Genomic DNA, 15,148 nt, shown 5'->3' with positions numbered 1-15,148 from the left:
GGCTGTAGGCACAAAAGAGTCAACTACTAAGAATTCTGGAAAACGTCTTTTATTTGTAGCTGTAGCCACAACCCGGCAGCACAGGGGTGGGTGGGAACGTCCAGGCTGGTGGGCCCAGCCCAGCCTCCCAGCAGGTCAGGGCGTTTCCTGGCCCTCGGCAAGCAGAAGAAAAGGCTGCTTGAGGGCCAGCTGAGGGCATCGGTGCAGCAGTGAAAGCAGCAGCGCTCAGTCTGGTGCCCCCTCAGGTGGGGTACCTAGACGATGGTGGGTGGTCCCTGCAGGATCGGGGAGGACTGGACCCCAGGGCTGGGACTCTGCAGCCCTAGGCCACATTGGAGCCCTGAATCGGGGCACAAGGGATACTGGGGTGGGGTCTGGTATGGAGGGAGGGGCTCGACATCAAAAACTAACTGTGGGGAGGGTGAAGGGGGGAGGTGATCTCATTGTGGGTGGTCTGCTAATGGGGAATAGATTTGCAGTCAAGAAGGGGGCCAGTCCTCACTCAGGTCTGGGCTCTGGCAGTGTGGCATTTCCGGCAGAGCACGTGGCCATCCAAGGGGAAGCAGCCGTTGTCGTCCGCCTCAATGGACAGTGGCTTCCCACAGTCCTGGGAGAAGGAAAAAGCGCACTGGCGGGGAGGCCTCCTGAGCACCCCACCTCCCCTCTTTAAATGAGGAAGGCCGGATGCTTCGTGGCTCAGCCATGCCTTCGTTGTCTGTGTCCCCCAAGTCACAGCCACCTCCACTCCTATCCCCGCCTCCATCACCACACTTTCACTGTTGTCCCCTAGGACTCTCCCCAGGAGGACGGGGCAGTGGGTAGAGCCGCTTCCGAGGCACCCACCCCAATAAAGGATGTGCGGCCTCTCCCACCTGTCTCACCTCTATTCTGACTCTGCTTTAACCTCACTGAGACCCCCAGCCCTACCAAAACAAAACAACACACTTCCCTCCCATCGGTCGGTCCCCTTTCTTGGTTTATCGGAAACTCGGTGACCGCACAGAGAACCCACCCCCCGCTGTCCTGGAGTGACGGGGAAGCATCTCTGCTGGGCGGGCGTGGATGCCGCCACTGTCCACCCTCAGAATTGCAGCACTGATTTCCTCCAGGGCCCGGCGCCATCCATCGCTCAGTTGGTGAGCAGCGTCCCACCACCTCCCGTCCCCAGGGGGCCGGAGTGATGGCCGACCTCACACTTGTAGCACTTCATATGGAAGTTCTTGTCCAGAGCGACCACACGCACGGTCTCCTCTCGGCCAGGCTCGGGCATGATGGGCTCTGTGCAGACAGAGCACCTGGGGGCATACTGCCTGCGGGGCAGAGAGCCGGGTGCGAGTCAGAATGGGGGCGAGGGGCACCAGCGCTGCCCCCAAGAGCGCAGGGACATGAGATGGCAGACTTCTTTGCCCGCCTTGCCTCACATCTCTAGGTGGAAGAGGCTCAACAGAAAGGCCTAAGACTGGCCACCGTAACTGGCCCTCATCAGGGGAACTGCCCACCTCTCCCGTCACCCTCCCGAAGCACCATCAGCTCCAGGAACCTCTGCCACCAGGTCCTTACCCCCTGCCACACCCACCCTGCAGCTCCTGCAGAAACCACCCCAGAGGACCCCATACCTGGAACCCTGCCCCTCGCCTACCCCGCACCACGTGGCTGCCTCTGCCCAACTGCTGAGGGGCACAGAGGGGTGTGACGTTCTGGCCACCCAAGGTGGAGCCCTGAAACGTACGCCTCCCGCACACTCAGAGGTGGGAATCCGAGTCTGCAGCGTCCCTGCTCCCGCCCTTTAGCTACATCACGGGGTCCTGCCACTGGCCTGAGCGAGTAGCCACCTTGTAAACACTGTTTCTAAGGGGAAACCCGAGTTCCAAACAGCTGATCTCCAAAGGAACTTTTAGAATCCAGCCTGTGTGTGAGATGAAGTCACTCCAGCACACAGTGCTGAATGCAAGACCACACCCAAAATAAAGAGAGCCACGGGCCGGGGGAGGGGGACGAGCCAGCAGCAAGACTTGCTACCCAGGCCAAAGGCCGCTGGTCAGCTAAGTCCAGAGGAACTGGTCTCTGCTGTCTACAGACAGGATGTGGGGACAGAAAGCAAGTCGAGGGATCTGGAGCTGTCTTGGGGTCAGGGGGCAGCCTGGCTCCCAGACAAATGGGAGCTGGCGCCCAGAGAAGAGCCCGGGGGGAGGGGGGGGTGGAGGGTCCTCACTTGTGGTAGTCGGGGACGCAGTGGGGCCGGTTGGCCTGGTCCACGATGAAGGAGGTGCCCTCAAGGGGGCAGGCGCAGACCACACAGGTGAAGCACTGCGGGTGGTAGGCCTTGCCTGTGGCCCTCAGCATGCGGTCAGTGATGGGCTGCCCACAGGTGTTGCACTTCTCCAGGGTGTCCTGAGGAGGCAGCAGCAGGAGGCTGGCAGGGAGCTGGCACCCACGGGCCAGCTGCCAGGGCACGTCTGCCCCACGCTCACCCCCACCCCCGGGGCTGAGCCTCGGGTGTCCCCAGCCCAACCCCGACTCACAGTATAGCAGCCCTCACAGTACGGCGCCCCCTCCAGGCTGTAGAACTGCTGTCCCTGCAGCTGCCGCTCACACTGATGGCAGGTAAAGCAGGTGATGTGGAACAGCTGCCCCAGAGCGCGCACCGCGGGCTGAGCACGTGCCAGGGGCTGGTGACACCGGCCACAGGACTCTGGGAAAGCCGCAGAAGGAGGAAATGAATAGGAAGAAGGGCGCGAAGCTTGCAAGGGTTGAGCTGGCTTGGGCGGGGAGTGGAACCACAGACACCGGAAAGCACAGTAACGGAGGAGATGGCCCTACGGGCGGGCGGTGGGCTCACCGCTGACGGCCACGTTCTGCCTCTGAGGATGCTCCATGTCCTGCATCAGCTGCTGGGTCAGTTGCTCCAGCTCCTCCACCTCCTTCAGAGTCAAGGGTCCTGGAGCCCCAGAGGAGCGCACCTGAAACCCCAACACTTCCTTCATACTCTCTGAAGGGTCACGCCCTCCAAGAACCCACCCCAGCTGGCTTATCCACTTTCTTCCAAAAAGGACTAACTCTCCTCCCGTTTCCCAGATACTCAAGTTGGCTGGACCCACAAAGCTCCTCATCCTCCCTCCCCAAGCCCCAGCACCACACAAGTATGGGGAAGAGGACGGCCCTTCCACCCGCTTTGCCCAAAGCCCCTGGGCAGTCACAGGCAGGCCAGAAGGACTGAGCGGACGGAGGCCACGCACACAGCAGCTCAGGTCACCGAAGCACTGAACACACCAGGCCACGCGTAAACTCCACAGAGCATGCTGGGACATGGCCCCCGTGAAGAGACCGGCACGCGACGGCGTGTGCACCCACACGCGCACACACACCTACCCGTCCCGCCGGCTGCCAAGCAGCCCCTGTCAGCGTGAGGATACAACACAGGCGGGAGTCAGGTTAAACCCCAGGGCTGTCTGCAGGAGCCCAGCCCCCAGCTCCCACGAAGAGGTCCCGGGGTCCCTCCTTAGAGGGGGTTCCTGGACCACCTGACCCCAGTCCCTCCCCAGTAGGCCTCAGAGAAGGGCCACTCTCTAGGCCAGCCCAGCCCTCCTGTTAGGGGATCCTGAGACAGCTGGAGACTGGGGGTGGGGGTGAGGTTAGGGGGGCAGTGCCAGGAACCCTGAGATCTCCCGGGAGGAGGCGCTGCAGGGGCTGTCTGGCCTGTAGCAGCATTTCCATGACACGGTCCCACGGGAATGCTGGGTGGGTCTCCATTACTAAGTCCACCCGGGACCGTGGCCCCCGATACTGAATGCTCTACCTGCCCATGCCTTCACTCCCCTAACACCCAGAACTCAAAGCCTCCCAGGTCCCTCCTCCCGTGGCCACCTTCCCCTCAGCCCTGGCTCCACCACCCTCACACCTGTCTGCATCCAGAGCTGCATCCGCCCGGGGAAGCACAGATCCATTGATGCTCTAGCTCTCAGCCATTTTCCCCACAGACTCCTGCTACCTCCTGCCCGTAACTGACTGTGTAAGTCCCCTGTAAGCCCCCTCTTCTATGTAAGCTTCACCTTTTCCTCTCCCAGTCATCCCTTCCTGGTATCTCGGGGACAAAGAGGACACAGCCAGCCCTTTCTCTCTGGTGCCACTTAAATGCCTCTTCCATTCTTTGGAAGTATGAACTAAGACATCAGCCCTCCTTGGGTACCCACGCTCCTCCATGACACACTCAATCCAGCCACTGTTTTCCCTCTCTGCCTGCGAGCACCGATGTCCCAGCTTCAACATGCATGGCACTCGGACCTCTGCAACTCCAACAGCTCCAAACGTCCCTCCAGCTCAGGCACCTTCCACCATGGGACACCTTGGACCTGAGATTTATTGGTCTCTGCCTCCAAGACCCTGGGCTTGACCTCCCAGCCATCACCTCCTCCCCCTCTTCCCATCCGCACCTATTGAATGAACCTGCTCAGAAAAGCTTTGGTTCCTCGGACTCCCAACCCTCTCCATGAGCCTTCTGCATCCAGCCATTCTGGCTTGCCTCCCCTGAAGCCCAGCCCCTTGACCATCGACTTCTACAAGGCTCTCATGGCCACTCTTGCCACCTTCAGCCACCATCGCTTATCTGATCCAACCTCAACCCTGGGTCACGCCACCACCCGCTTCCTGTTTCTGCCTCCCAACTGCAGAAAGTAGGTGGAGAGATCCCTGAATGCTGCAGAGGGAGTTCACCAAACACGGCAGCGCCCTCCGGCCCTCCAGCCTCAGCTCGGCTGTCTGGTATTTGGCTCCTGTGGATTCCCAGTCGCCTTCCCCACAGCAGCTGTTCCAAACCTTTCCATCTCCTCCAGCCCCCAACCGCGTCGCCCCCTCGCTCTCACAGATGACCTCACCTCCTACGTGACCGAGGAGCTGGGAGCTGGCCAGCTCTCGCTCCCTCTCGCTCCTCCTCTCCACACAAGACTGTGGCCACACCGTCCAGGGTCTCTGGGCTGGGAAAGCCCTGGGGGCGGGGCGGTCACCAGAAGCGCTCTGCTCCCCGCTCTCAGGCAGAAGAACCCCTCTTCCACGGGCTTCTTCCCCCTGGTTCACACACATACCTGAGCCCTCCTCCCCTAATGTCAGCCCTACACACACACACACACACACACACACACACACACACACAGGCCTTCCCTCAGTCCTTCCTCTCCCTGACAGCCTCCGAGAATAGGCCACTCTGGCAACTGCATTTTCTCACCATCCACTCACTGCTCAACTCCGTCCCCACCACAGGACACAGCTTCCGAATCATCCAATCTCTGGCCTTATTTTCGTTCTCATCCTCCTCAGACCCCCACTGAAGAGCTCCTCGGCCATCATTCTCTTCTCTGAGATGCCACCCTGATCTGTGCCTCTCCTCCTCCTTCTGCCATTCTTCCCCCTGGTCCAAGGCTCTTTCCAGGGACCCGGCCCCTTCTGTGTAAGTGTCCCCCGGGCTTCAGTATCACCACATACAACCATTGCACATATGCGCACCTCAAGCCCAGGCCCTCTCCTGCCACCCGTCCCCCATTTCTAACTGAATGACAGTTCCAGCTGAAGGAAGGTCCTCCTGGAACCTGTTGCTCAACATGCTGACAGCTGGACCTGCCTCTTCCGGTTCACACCATTTCCCCTTCTAGACTTCTCTATTTTGTCAGCAACACTGTCATTCCCCAACACACCAGGGCTGTTTTTTTTTTAATTCCTCCCCCTCCTCTTGCAACTGTGTCAGTTACTGAGCCTGGAGGCTCTTCCTCTGTAAAAGCTCTCCTCTCTGGACCTTATTTTTCATTTCCACTAATGTTACTGTCGCCCAGGACGTCGCAGACCTCCTGCGTCTAGTCCACACCTCTGCTGGAAAAACTTTCCCAAAAGCTTCCAAAAGCACGGCTGTCACCAGACCTCCCCACCCAGACACACACCACCTCAAAAATCATTACTGCCTCCCCAGGACCCACAGGCTCCCTGGGTGCGCTATTTCATTTCCTTCCCACTAAGCGCCCACCCACCTCTCTAAGCATGGCTCTATAATTTCCCCACAGGGACCTTCCACTTTCTATCCTCCAGACACCCCTGGTGTATCTGTGCCCTTGAGTTTTGCTCATGCTGTTCCCACCCGAATGCCCGTCCCTCTCCTCTCTGGATTCTTAAGTCCCACCATCCTTCAAGGCACACTAGCACCATGATGCCTTTTCCTAACTTCCCAGCCTCAACATTGGCTCCCTGTTTGGAGTTCCTGTAACACAGGATTCTGCAAAACTCATTGGCACTTGGCATCTCTTCCTACCCTGTGCCTGTGCACACACAGACATCCATGCTGTCAGTTAACTCCGTGGCTGGTTGGACTAGATAGATGACTGGCAGGGTCCCTTCAACCCAGAAGATCAGTCTCCTGAACTGGAAGGCAGGAATGGTCAGGCAGGAATGATAACTGTTCTGCTTTGGGCTTTCATGTGCTAGAAACAGACCCACAGCACTTTCCACACATTAGCTCACTTAATCTTCCCAACCACTGTAAGGATGGATAGTGAACTGAGGCTCAAAGTTCACCTAACTTGCCTGGGGTCTTGTGAGCCGCAATTCTATTCCAGGTCCACTGACGCCCTCGGGCTCAACCTCTTTGCGATCTCTTCCCTCCTGAGTACAGAGCACAGTGCCTGGCACCGAGCAGAAGCTGGCTGGCTCAGCCAGTGTTTACCAATGACTCTTATCACCAGATGGGCCCTCGGGCAGTGAAAGCGCTCAGAGGAGCAGAGATTAACTCAAGACTCCAAGAAGGGGGAAGATCTGAAGTTGGACTGGTGATGATCTCATCCCTCCTCTTTAACTTTCTGGGGCAGGGCGCAAGGGAAGGTCAACCAAAACCTCCTCCTAACCCAGAGCCTGTGCGCTCCCCCCCCCGCCCCCCGCCCCCCCCCCCCCCCCGACTCCCAGTCGGGCCCCACCCAGCCCCAGACCCTGCCAGGCTCTTCTCCAGAAGCGCTTTCTCTTGCCATTGTCCCACCATTCCAACCCCAGAGGCTGAAAACTCCTATCCCACCACCCCACTTTCCAGGACCACCTTCCTCCTCATTCTCGGGCTCCTGACTTAGCCTTACCCCCAGGCCCCTGGTGTCAGCCTGGTCTTCCCACCCTCCCTCACCTGGTTTTGGTTTTGGTTTTGAGCCGGTGGCGGCACTGGGTGCTGCTTCTCCTGCACTTGGGGCTTCTCCTTCTGCTGAGCATAGGTGAAGCTGGGGGGCTGAGGGGAGCCTGTGCCAGTGGAAGAGGGAGCTTCAGGGGGCCCCAACTTCTGAGTGGGCTGTGACCCGGGTCCACCTGGAGCTCCAGGGCTGAACTTGGAAGCCACAGGAGTAAACTTGGGAGTCACTGGAGGAAACTTAGGGGCTGGAGATGGGGCAGGGGGACCTCGGGGCTGGGTGTTAGCCAAAGGCACAGGCTGGGGCTGGGGCTGGACGTGGAGCTGGACCTGAGGCTGGGCCTGGGCCTGGGCCTGGGGCTGAGACTGCACATGGAAATGTGTCTGGCTCTGAGGCTGAGCCTGGGACACAGGCTGGGAGCTAGCAGGGGACTTCCAGGGAGGCAGGGGTGCTGTGCCCCCAGTTGCTGGCTTAGAACTGGACTTGGAAGTGAATGGAGTGGTGACCGGTGGGAGTACATATCCAGATGACACCTGCAAGGGAAGGCAGAGGGGAGAGAAGTGCCTTAGAGAGGCTACTGCCCTCCATAACTCCATCCCCACGCCCTTCCTCCCTGCCCTGCCTTTCCTACTCTCCTGCCCCTTACCCGGGCTTTGAAGGGATCATTCTTGGTCATGTCATCCAGCAACGAAGACAGAGAGTCGATCTCCAGATCAATACTGCTCACCTTCTCCCTGGGCTAGAGGGTCAGGGGTCAGAGCACCCATCCCAGTTCTCCACTGCCACCCCACCCCCATGAGGGCAGAGATGCGGGAGGTCAGCGGAGAGGACCCTTCTCTCCTTTCCTTGGGGTGCCCACTGTAGCTGCCTCTCCCAGATCTCCATACCTGTGGTGGGAGCTGTATGGGGGCCTCAGGCCCTCCCTCCTCCACTAGCGGAGGCGGTGGGGAAGGGAAGATCTCCTCCTCCAAAGGCGCAGGGGGAAACGGTTCCTCGATTGGGGGAGGGGGAGGGGGGAAGGCACCTCCCAGAGCGCCCTCGGCGTCGTCGGCCTCCCCCAGCACGGGAGGAGGCGGTAAGGGAAAGTCTGGTGTTGGAAGGAGAGAGAGGGCAGTCAGCAGGGACCCCTCTACGCTTCCTTCAAGTTCCCTTCCTTGAAGCAGCAGCTCTAACCCCTAACCCAAGAACTCTCTCGAGGGTCCTGGAGCGTACGGGAAGTCAACGGGGTGGGGGGCTGGGCGCAGGACGCCCTGGGAGCACTGGGTCAGGAAAGGCCGGGGCTCAGCCGCGGAGAGGTACATCTCCCATTACACTTCGGAAAACGGCCCCAGAGGGGAAGATTCGTGCCCCACATTCCCGCCTCCCACCCCCAGGCGGGGGACCTGGAACGGTCCCAGGAGCCCTGGCCCCCAGCCATGAGCTCCACGATGAGGTAAGAACATCTGCTCGGGACTCGGTGGCTGCGCCCAGCCCCCTCCGCTGCGACCTCTCCAGACATCCCCAAATTCCCGAAACCACTCCCCCCAGGCCGGCGCCCGCCGAGGTCCAGCCGCCAAGCTCGGCCACATACCTTCCGGGGGCGGCGGGGGAATCTCGCCCACGCGGCCCATCTGTGCGCGTTGGGCCCCAGCGGCCGAGGGAGGCTCGCTGTCCCCGGGCCGGAAAGGATTCACTTTGGGCTTTGGAGCCACCACTGGGCCGAACTTCTTCTGCGGGGCGTAAAACACTGGAGCCGAGACGGAGATCGCGCGAGGCGGGCGGGGGGCCGCCATGGCCAGGCCGTGCTGCGGGGGGTGGGTGGCCGGGTTACGCAGCGCCGAGCCGGGCAGAGGACGCCCTTGCCGGCCCGGCTCCCCTCTGCGCCCCCGCCCTCCGACCCCGTGGGCGGCCGCGGAGCGGCTCCCCGCGCCTCACCGCGGGCCGGAGCGTGCGCGCCGCGTTTCGGGTGGCCGCCTCGCAGCCGGGTCCGCGGACTCTGCGTCCCGGTCCCGAGCCGCCTCCAGCCCGGCGGGGAGGGACGCGGGAAGAGGGAGGGAGGGAGAGGGCGGGGAGAGAGCGGCGCCGAGACCATACAAGGAGCGGCCCGGGGAGGGGGCGGGGAGAGGCGGGGAGGGCGGACGGGGCAGGAAACTCCCCCAGGAAGGGGCCCTGATCCTGCCCCGGGGCCGGAGGCTTCAGCAAGGTCCTCCCGCCCCCGCCCCCCCCGCCCCCGCCCCCGCCGCCCCGGCCGGGCACGGACCGCCCCTCCCCAAACACAGGCCTCTGATGTCATTTCCTGACTTGACCCCCTCCACACTCCCGCGGGTGCCCGAGATCTGACTCACCGTCCCCACTCCGGGCTACGCCGGCGGACGTCGGGCGGGGGCCCCAGAGGTGCCCAAGCAGCCCGGTGGAGCCTCCGCCCCGGCCCAGCCCCCTCGTCTCCGGGCCTGCAGTTACCTGCCTCCGCCACCTCCAGCGGCTCCTCCGCCTTCCCAGCCAGCCGCCAGCCCCCCGCCCCAAATCCCCTCCGGGTCAGCCCAGACAGGCGGGACTGGGATGGAACTGGGCTCCTAGGTGGACGGGGATGGTGAGTGGGGGGCGTCCTCCCCGCCTACGCTCCCCCTAGGCCCTCTGTGACCTGGGGCAGGGGTGGGCGGCGTGAGCACGAACCTCAAGGATCCTTTGGGGGATCCTAACTTCAAATCCTGGGCAGCTACTTAAGGCTTCGAGGAATTCGCATCACCCGCGACCCGCCTGCGGATCGGTTAAACATTGCAGGAGGGAGAGTCGCGGCGGGTGGGGCCGGGCAATGGAGGTGGGAGGGCGGGGCGGAGGCGAGAGCGGCCAGCGCACTTGGGGCCGGGGAGAACGGACGTGGGCGCGGGCTGCACGTCTGCGCCGGTCCTTTTTCGCCCACCGTGACCCACCCCACCGTGACCCAGCCCTCGAGGAGGCGGTGCGCGGCCGGGCGGCCCTCGGGGGATTCGGAGACTGCACTCGGTGGAGCCCCCCATTGGTCCGACCGGATTCCTCAGCCTTCGTGTGCCCTAGGTCACAGGAAAGGGACAAACCTGGGTTCATTCTTTATTTCTCTTGTCTTTTTTTTAATTGAACATGGAAACTTACCGAATTGCCTCCTGAATTCTTCCACACTCACTACCTACAAACTATGGATTCACATGGCCTTTTGGCTTGTAAGTCCAGCTTATCAGCCTCAGACGCTTCCTTTTCTCTCGCTCTGTACTGCCAGACCTCACTGCCATCTAAGGCAGTCCCCTCGTGCACACTCTACTCAGTATTTCCAGTCCCTGGCCTTCCAAATTGGCTACATCCTACGGTCAACCAGCATCTGTGCTACGCTCTAGAGATTGTCCAGACTCACCCCTTACATTTACCATGAGAAAACAGGCTGGGAACTTAAGAGATGGGCCCAGGGTCATGCCCAGTAAGCTGCAGGATCTAGACTAGAACTGGGTCTCTTTGAGGGCTCTGATGTCAGAGCTCATTCCTCTCCACCCTGGTGTCAAGTGAAGCAACCCTGGGTACAGGAGAGCAGTGTGAGGTCGGGGTGGGGGGGGTGGGGGGAGAGGGGGAGACCCAGCCGGAGTGCCCAAACTAAGGGACAAGTCTCTTTGTTCTCTCTGCATCATTTTCTCCATGTATAAAAGAGTGATGATATTTAATCCACGTACCTTATTGAATTATATAAAGAAATAAATGCAATATCATATCTGAAAATGCTGTGTAATACTCAGTATTATTATTCCATTCGCAGTTCTGACAGGTTAACCTAAGGCCGTTTTCCCCATATGTCCCCTTCCAGGTTGCCAGGCAGGTCTCTCATGGGCCTTGGTTTATGCATGCCGTCTCCTTCCTTCAACTTGATCAAATATTTAATTACACCTAAGACTACCTCTTTGTCTCCTTCTCAGACCCCACTGATCTTTCTTTTCTCTGGTGTCTTATTGCCTTTGTCACTGGTATTTCTCACGGCCACAAGCATGTGTAGCCATGTATAACTTAAAGCATGCAGTGCAGACCTTCTCTGACACGTATAAGCTGGTCCTGGGCCTGTCCCTGTGAAGATCTGCTAGAAATTTGATACTAGATTTCCTGTGAGACCAAAAGTCTCATCGCCAATCCTTCAAAACATACCCACTTAGGAAAGTTAGGAAGATGGTTTCCGGAAAGCATCACGACAGTAAAAGCCATCTGCCCTCTAAATGTCTCCTTAAGGAATGTGCATGTGCAAAATATAGTATATTTAATTGTTAGGCAGCTGAACCTATTTATAAATCAAGAATAGAAGAGTGCGTAGGCAAGCGCAGTTTTAGTGACAACTAAGAGCATTGGGGATGCAGAATGCTATTCGGGAAGCTAAGAGTTTTAAGCCAGGCATTCTAAATACAGGTAGAAGCACACAGAGTATCCCAGAAGGACAGATTCACTAGGTCAGGATGTCTCAAGTGGAGTTGCAAGGTCAATGCTTTTAAAATGCACACAACCAAAATAAATAAATTAATTTAATTAAATGCACACAATGAATAGGAGCAGTCCTAATGATTTCTAGTTATTTTTCTTAAGTAAGCAATTCTAATTGATCTCCTCAGGTAGTGTGTGTAAAGTGTAGTGCATAAGTAGATGTTCCGCCTAATCGTTTCCAGCAGCTTGAGGCCAGACAAGAGAGAGGAAGTAAGAAAATGGGCAGTGACCTTTGCTACTTAAAACATCTCTACACACCTCCAAGGATTTATATCCACCAGGTGCCAGAAAGTTTTCTTCAAGGGCGCACAACATAAAGTAAGAAGTCAGAAAGTAGTAAAGAAAAAGAAGGGAAAAAAAAGGAAGGAACAAGGGCAATGGCAAAAAAATAAATTCTGAGATGAGAAGAGGGATGCGATCACGAGGGCCTTTCCATGTGCTGACTGCAGACGGACAGAGGGTCAATTATGTGCCAGGTGCTGGGCTAGGCGCACAAACAACAGCAAGAACAGCGACCACCCGACCACACGTAACAACCACAACAATGACAGCACGCACTTAGATAAAGCTTAGCATGGGGCGCTAAGCACAATACCTGTTACCCCACTTAATCTTCACAATAAACCTGTGAGGAATGTACGCTATTATCCCATTTTTCAGTTAAGAAAACTGAGGCCAACTGGATGTTAGATTTTCCACCTCCTAAACTGCAGAAAGTTTCTTGCAGTGCAAGTATTTTATTATTTGAATACAGCCCTGCCCTCTACTTACATCCTTGCAGTGCATCATTTGCTCCCTCAGGAGCCCCCGCTTGGTGCATCTACAGCCTCTTCAGGTCAGCCTCCAACTCCATCCCCCACTTTAAGTCCCTGGGCCACCATTTTCTTCTTCCATTACATCGTATCATCAAATTGTGTCCGTCTGTCTCTCTATCTATCTGTCCATCTGCATATGTGTATACACACACACGTTTTGTGTATGTGAGATATATATATGTATTATATATTGGTGTAATAGAACATTTCCAGAGCCTTCTCAAAGAACTGTTACCAGTGGTTGGTGTTAGGACATAGAATTGGGGGAAGGCAGAAGTCTTTTATAACTGCCTTTTTCTCCGTGAATACGTATTACTCTTAATCATTTTAAAAAAGGAAAAGAAAGGAGAGAAATCACAGAGACATCATCTCTTTTTCCTTATATCAGAGTGTTTTCTTGCACTGAATACTGGGTGCACGTGGTCTACAGCTTTCCCACTTCCTCCCAAATTTACTCCTCTCTTAGTCCCACTTGCATTTGCTTGTCAGGACAAAAGAATCTCTCATGGGTGGGACTGCAGGCATGATGGAGGGTAGGGTGGGAATGGAGGTGGGGGTGGGTGAAGTGCCCAGCAAGGCCCAGGGATCTTTGTGGCAAAGCCAAGGAAGAGCAGCTCCCTGCTCTGCCCAGGGGCACCCACACCCCGTGCCCCACCCCTCCAGTCTACCCCTCATCCCCCTCCCTACGCCCACCTCCACAATGGAAGGGATGAACTTAAAGCCACAAATACCCCCCTTTTCCTCCTTTCTTCCTGACATCAGGACATCATCGTCTGTGCACTTTTCTCTTCCATTCCCCAACCTCAGTTCAACCAATATTTACCAATAATGTCTATGTTATAGGCACCCGGGATATAAAGATAAATAAGCCCAGTTCTTTCCTTCAAGGTACTCTTCATCTAGAGTAAACACACTTAAGTAGGCATTTTAGTATAATCAAGTAAGTGCTAAGATGAGATTACAAAGTTTTCACCCACCCAATAGTGCTGGCTTGGTGTGGCTACACTAATTACAATAGCTGGGTGGACTTCTCATTATTTAAACCTCATTATTATTATCCCACCAGGTTCGAAGCAGCAGTGAGGATTCCAGGACTAGGGGAGCAAAGCCTGCATAGGGCGTTTAGGGAACAGAGGTCAAAAGAGGCACGGGGGCTTCCCTGGTGGCGCAGTGGTTAAGAATCCGCCTGCCAATGCAGGGGACACGGGTTCGAGCCCTGGTCCGGGAAGATCCCACATGCTGTGGAGCAACTAAGCCCGCGCGCCACAGCTACTGAAGCCCGCGCGCCTAGAGCCCGTGCTCCAAAACAAGAGAAGCCACTGCAGAGAAGCCCGCGCACCGCAAGGAAGAGTAGCCCCCGCTCGCCGCGACTAGAGAAAACCGGCACGCAGCAACAAAGACCCAACGCAGCCAAAAATAAATAAATAAAATAAATTTTAAAAAAAAGAAGAAGAGGCACCAAAGTCTCCATACATCCCAAGGTCTGAGCCAGATGGGCACCCAAAGAGCCTGCAAGCATCAGCCAGGCAGAAATGTGTGGCGGTTATAGGGGCAGAGCAAGGCAGATGGTCAGATGGCAAAGAGTCAGCAGCCAAGGGAGCTGGGAAGGGCAGACAGGAAAAGAGGCCCAGGGTACCAACAGTAGCACAAGCAGGTTGCTGGCACTAAGGCCACCGCTAGCGGAGCATCTGCTGCTTTCCTTCTCCCTGAACCCAGGGGAAGCCAAAAAACCAGAGAGAGCCAGGGCTAGAAGCTAGATTGTTTGTCACTGAAAATAGCCGACTAAGTCAGTACAGGAAGTAGACATGTCAGGGAGTGGGGATGTTAAATACAGATAAATAACCTAGTTGCCACCCCACCCCAGTCCCTTTAATAAGGTGGTCCTAATGTAAAGAAACCCACCAGCCTAGCCTGACGCAGGAAGTGAGTGCCCCTGAGCCAACCCTCAGAGCTTGCTCAAGCTCCCTCAAGCACCTTCCTGCCACCCATTTAGTTGTTGTTGACCTTGCCATCCAGATATATGCTGCTTCAGAACGTGGCAAATGGACGCTCAGTCTCAGAAAAAGGGTCGGGGACCCACCCCGAACAGCAGGTGGCTTCATGCCGAGGCTTCTCAGCATGAGAGAGAGCTGGAGACAGGCCTTCTGTTCCCATGTGTGAGATGCTACCAGAGGACACTTAGGCCACAGAGCGACCTACCCATTTCCAGCACAGCAGAGGAGGCCTAGCACAGTGCCTGCCGCCAAGCCAGGACCTCAGATGCATTTACTGACTGAAATAGAGTTCCAGAACCATTGAAATCTCGTACTAGATCAAGGGAGATCCTGCGTTTGGTAAAGCTTAAAGGCTTTTTATAACATCTTGGATCATTCATTTGTTTACTCAACAAGTATTTATTGAGGATCTACTAGGTGTGGGACACTTTGTTAGGTGCTGGAAATGTAATATTGAGCAAAACCAGACATGATCTCAAGCTCTCATGGAGGGTCCATGCCCTCGGGGAGTTGGCCAGGGGAGATATTAATCAAATAATCACAAACAAAATGTAAAACTGCCACTGTTACCAGAACCTCAGGAGAAAGATTGATGATGCAAGTGATTGAGCACGTAACTAACCGGGAGATGTGTCCTGGCTGGGGAGCTCCGAGGGAGGGATGTCCAAGCTGAGATCTGAAAGATTCGGAGGCCTTAACCAGGCAGAGTGGGAGGGGAAGCATTCCATGCAGA

At 56.9% G+C, this 15,148-nt stretch overlaps 1 protein-coding gene across 3 annotated transcripts; it reads right to left on the bottom strand.

Moving 5' to 3' along the window:
• Nucleotides 1-33: 33 nt before the first annotated feature.
• Nucleotides 34-9,881, bottom strand: ZYX (zyxin). Of its 3 annotated transcripts, none has more exons than XM_061198846.1 (10): nt 9,795-9,881; nt 8,713-8,926; nt 8,030-8,229; nt 7,789-7,881; nt 7,145-7,675; nt 2,840-2,960; nt 2,523-2,692; nt 2,213-2,391; nt 1,190-1,310; nt 34-607 (listed from the first exon to the last, which is right to left on the bottom strand). In XM_061198846.1, the coding sequence occupies exons 2-10, from the start codon at nt 8,912-8,914 to the stop codon at nt 503-505; spliced, it is 1,722 nt and encodes a 573-aa protein (XP_061054829.1). In that variant the 5' UTR covers nt 8,915-8,926; nt 9,795-9,881; the 3' UTR covers nt 34-502. The 3 variants fall into 3 exon arrangements, with proteins under 3 accessions (XP_061054829.1, XP_061054828.1, XP_061054830.1); XM_061198845.1 differs by lacking the exon at nt 9,795-9,881 and adding an exon at nt 9,057-9,322; XM_061198847.1 differs by lacking the exons at nt 7,789-7,881; nt 9,795-9,881 and adding an exon at nt 9,057-9,327.
• Between the last annotated feature and the right edge of the window lie 5,267 nt (nt 9,882-15,148).

This window comes from Eubalaena glacialis, chromosome 8 (assembly GCF_028564815.1).
Source record: "Eubalaena glacialis isolate mEubGla1 chromosome 8, mEubGla1.1.hap2.+ XY, whole genome shotgun sequence".
NCBI lineage: Eukaryota > Metazoa > Chordata > Mammalia > Artiodactyla > Balaenidae > Eubalaena > Eubalaena glacialis.
Note: the sequence above shows the minus strand (reverse complement) of the source record. Positions and strands in the feature narration are given on the sequence as shown.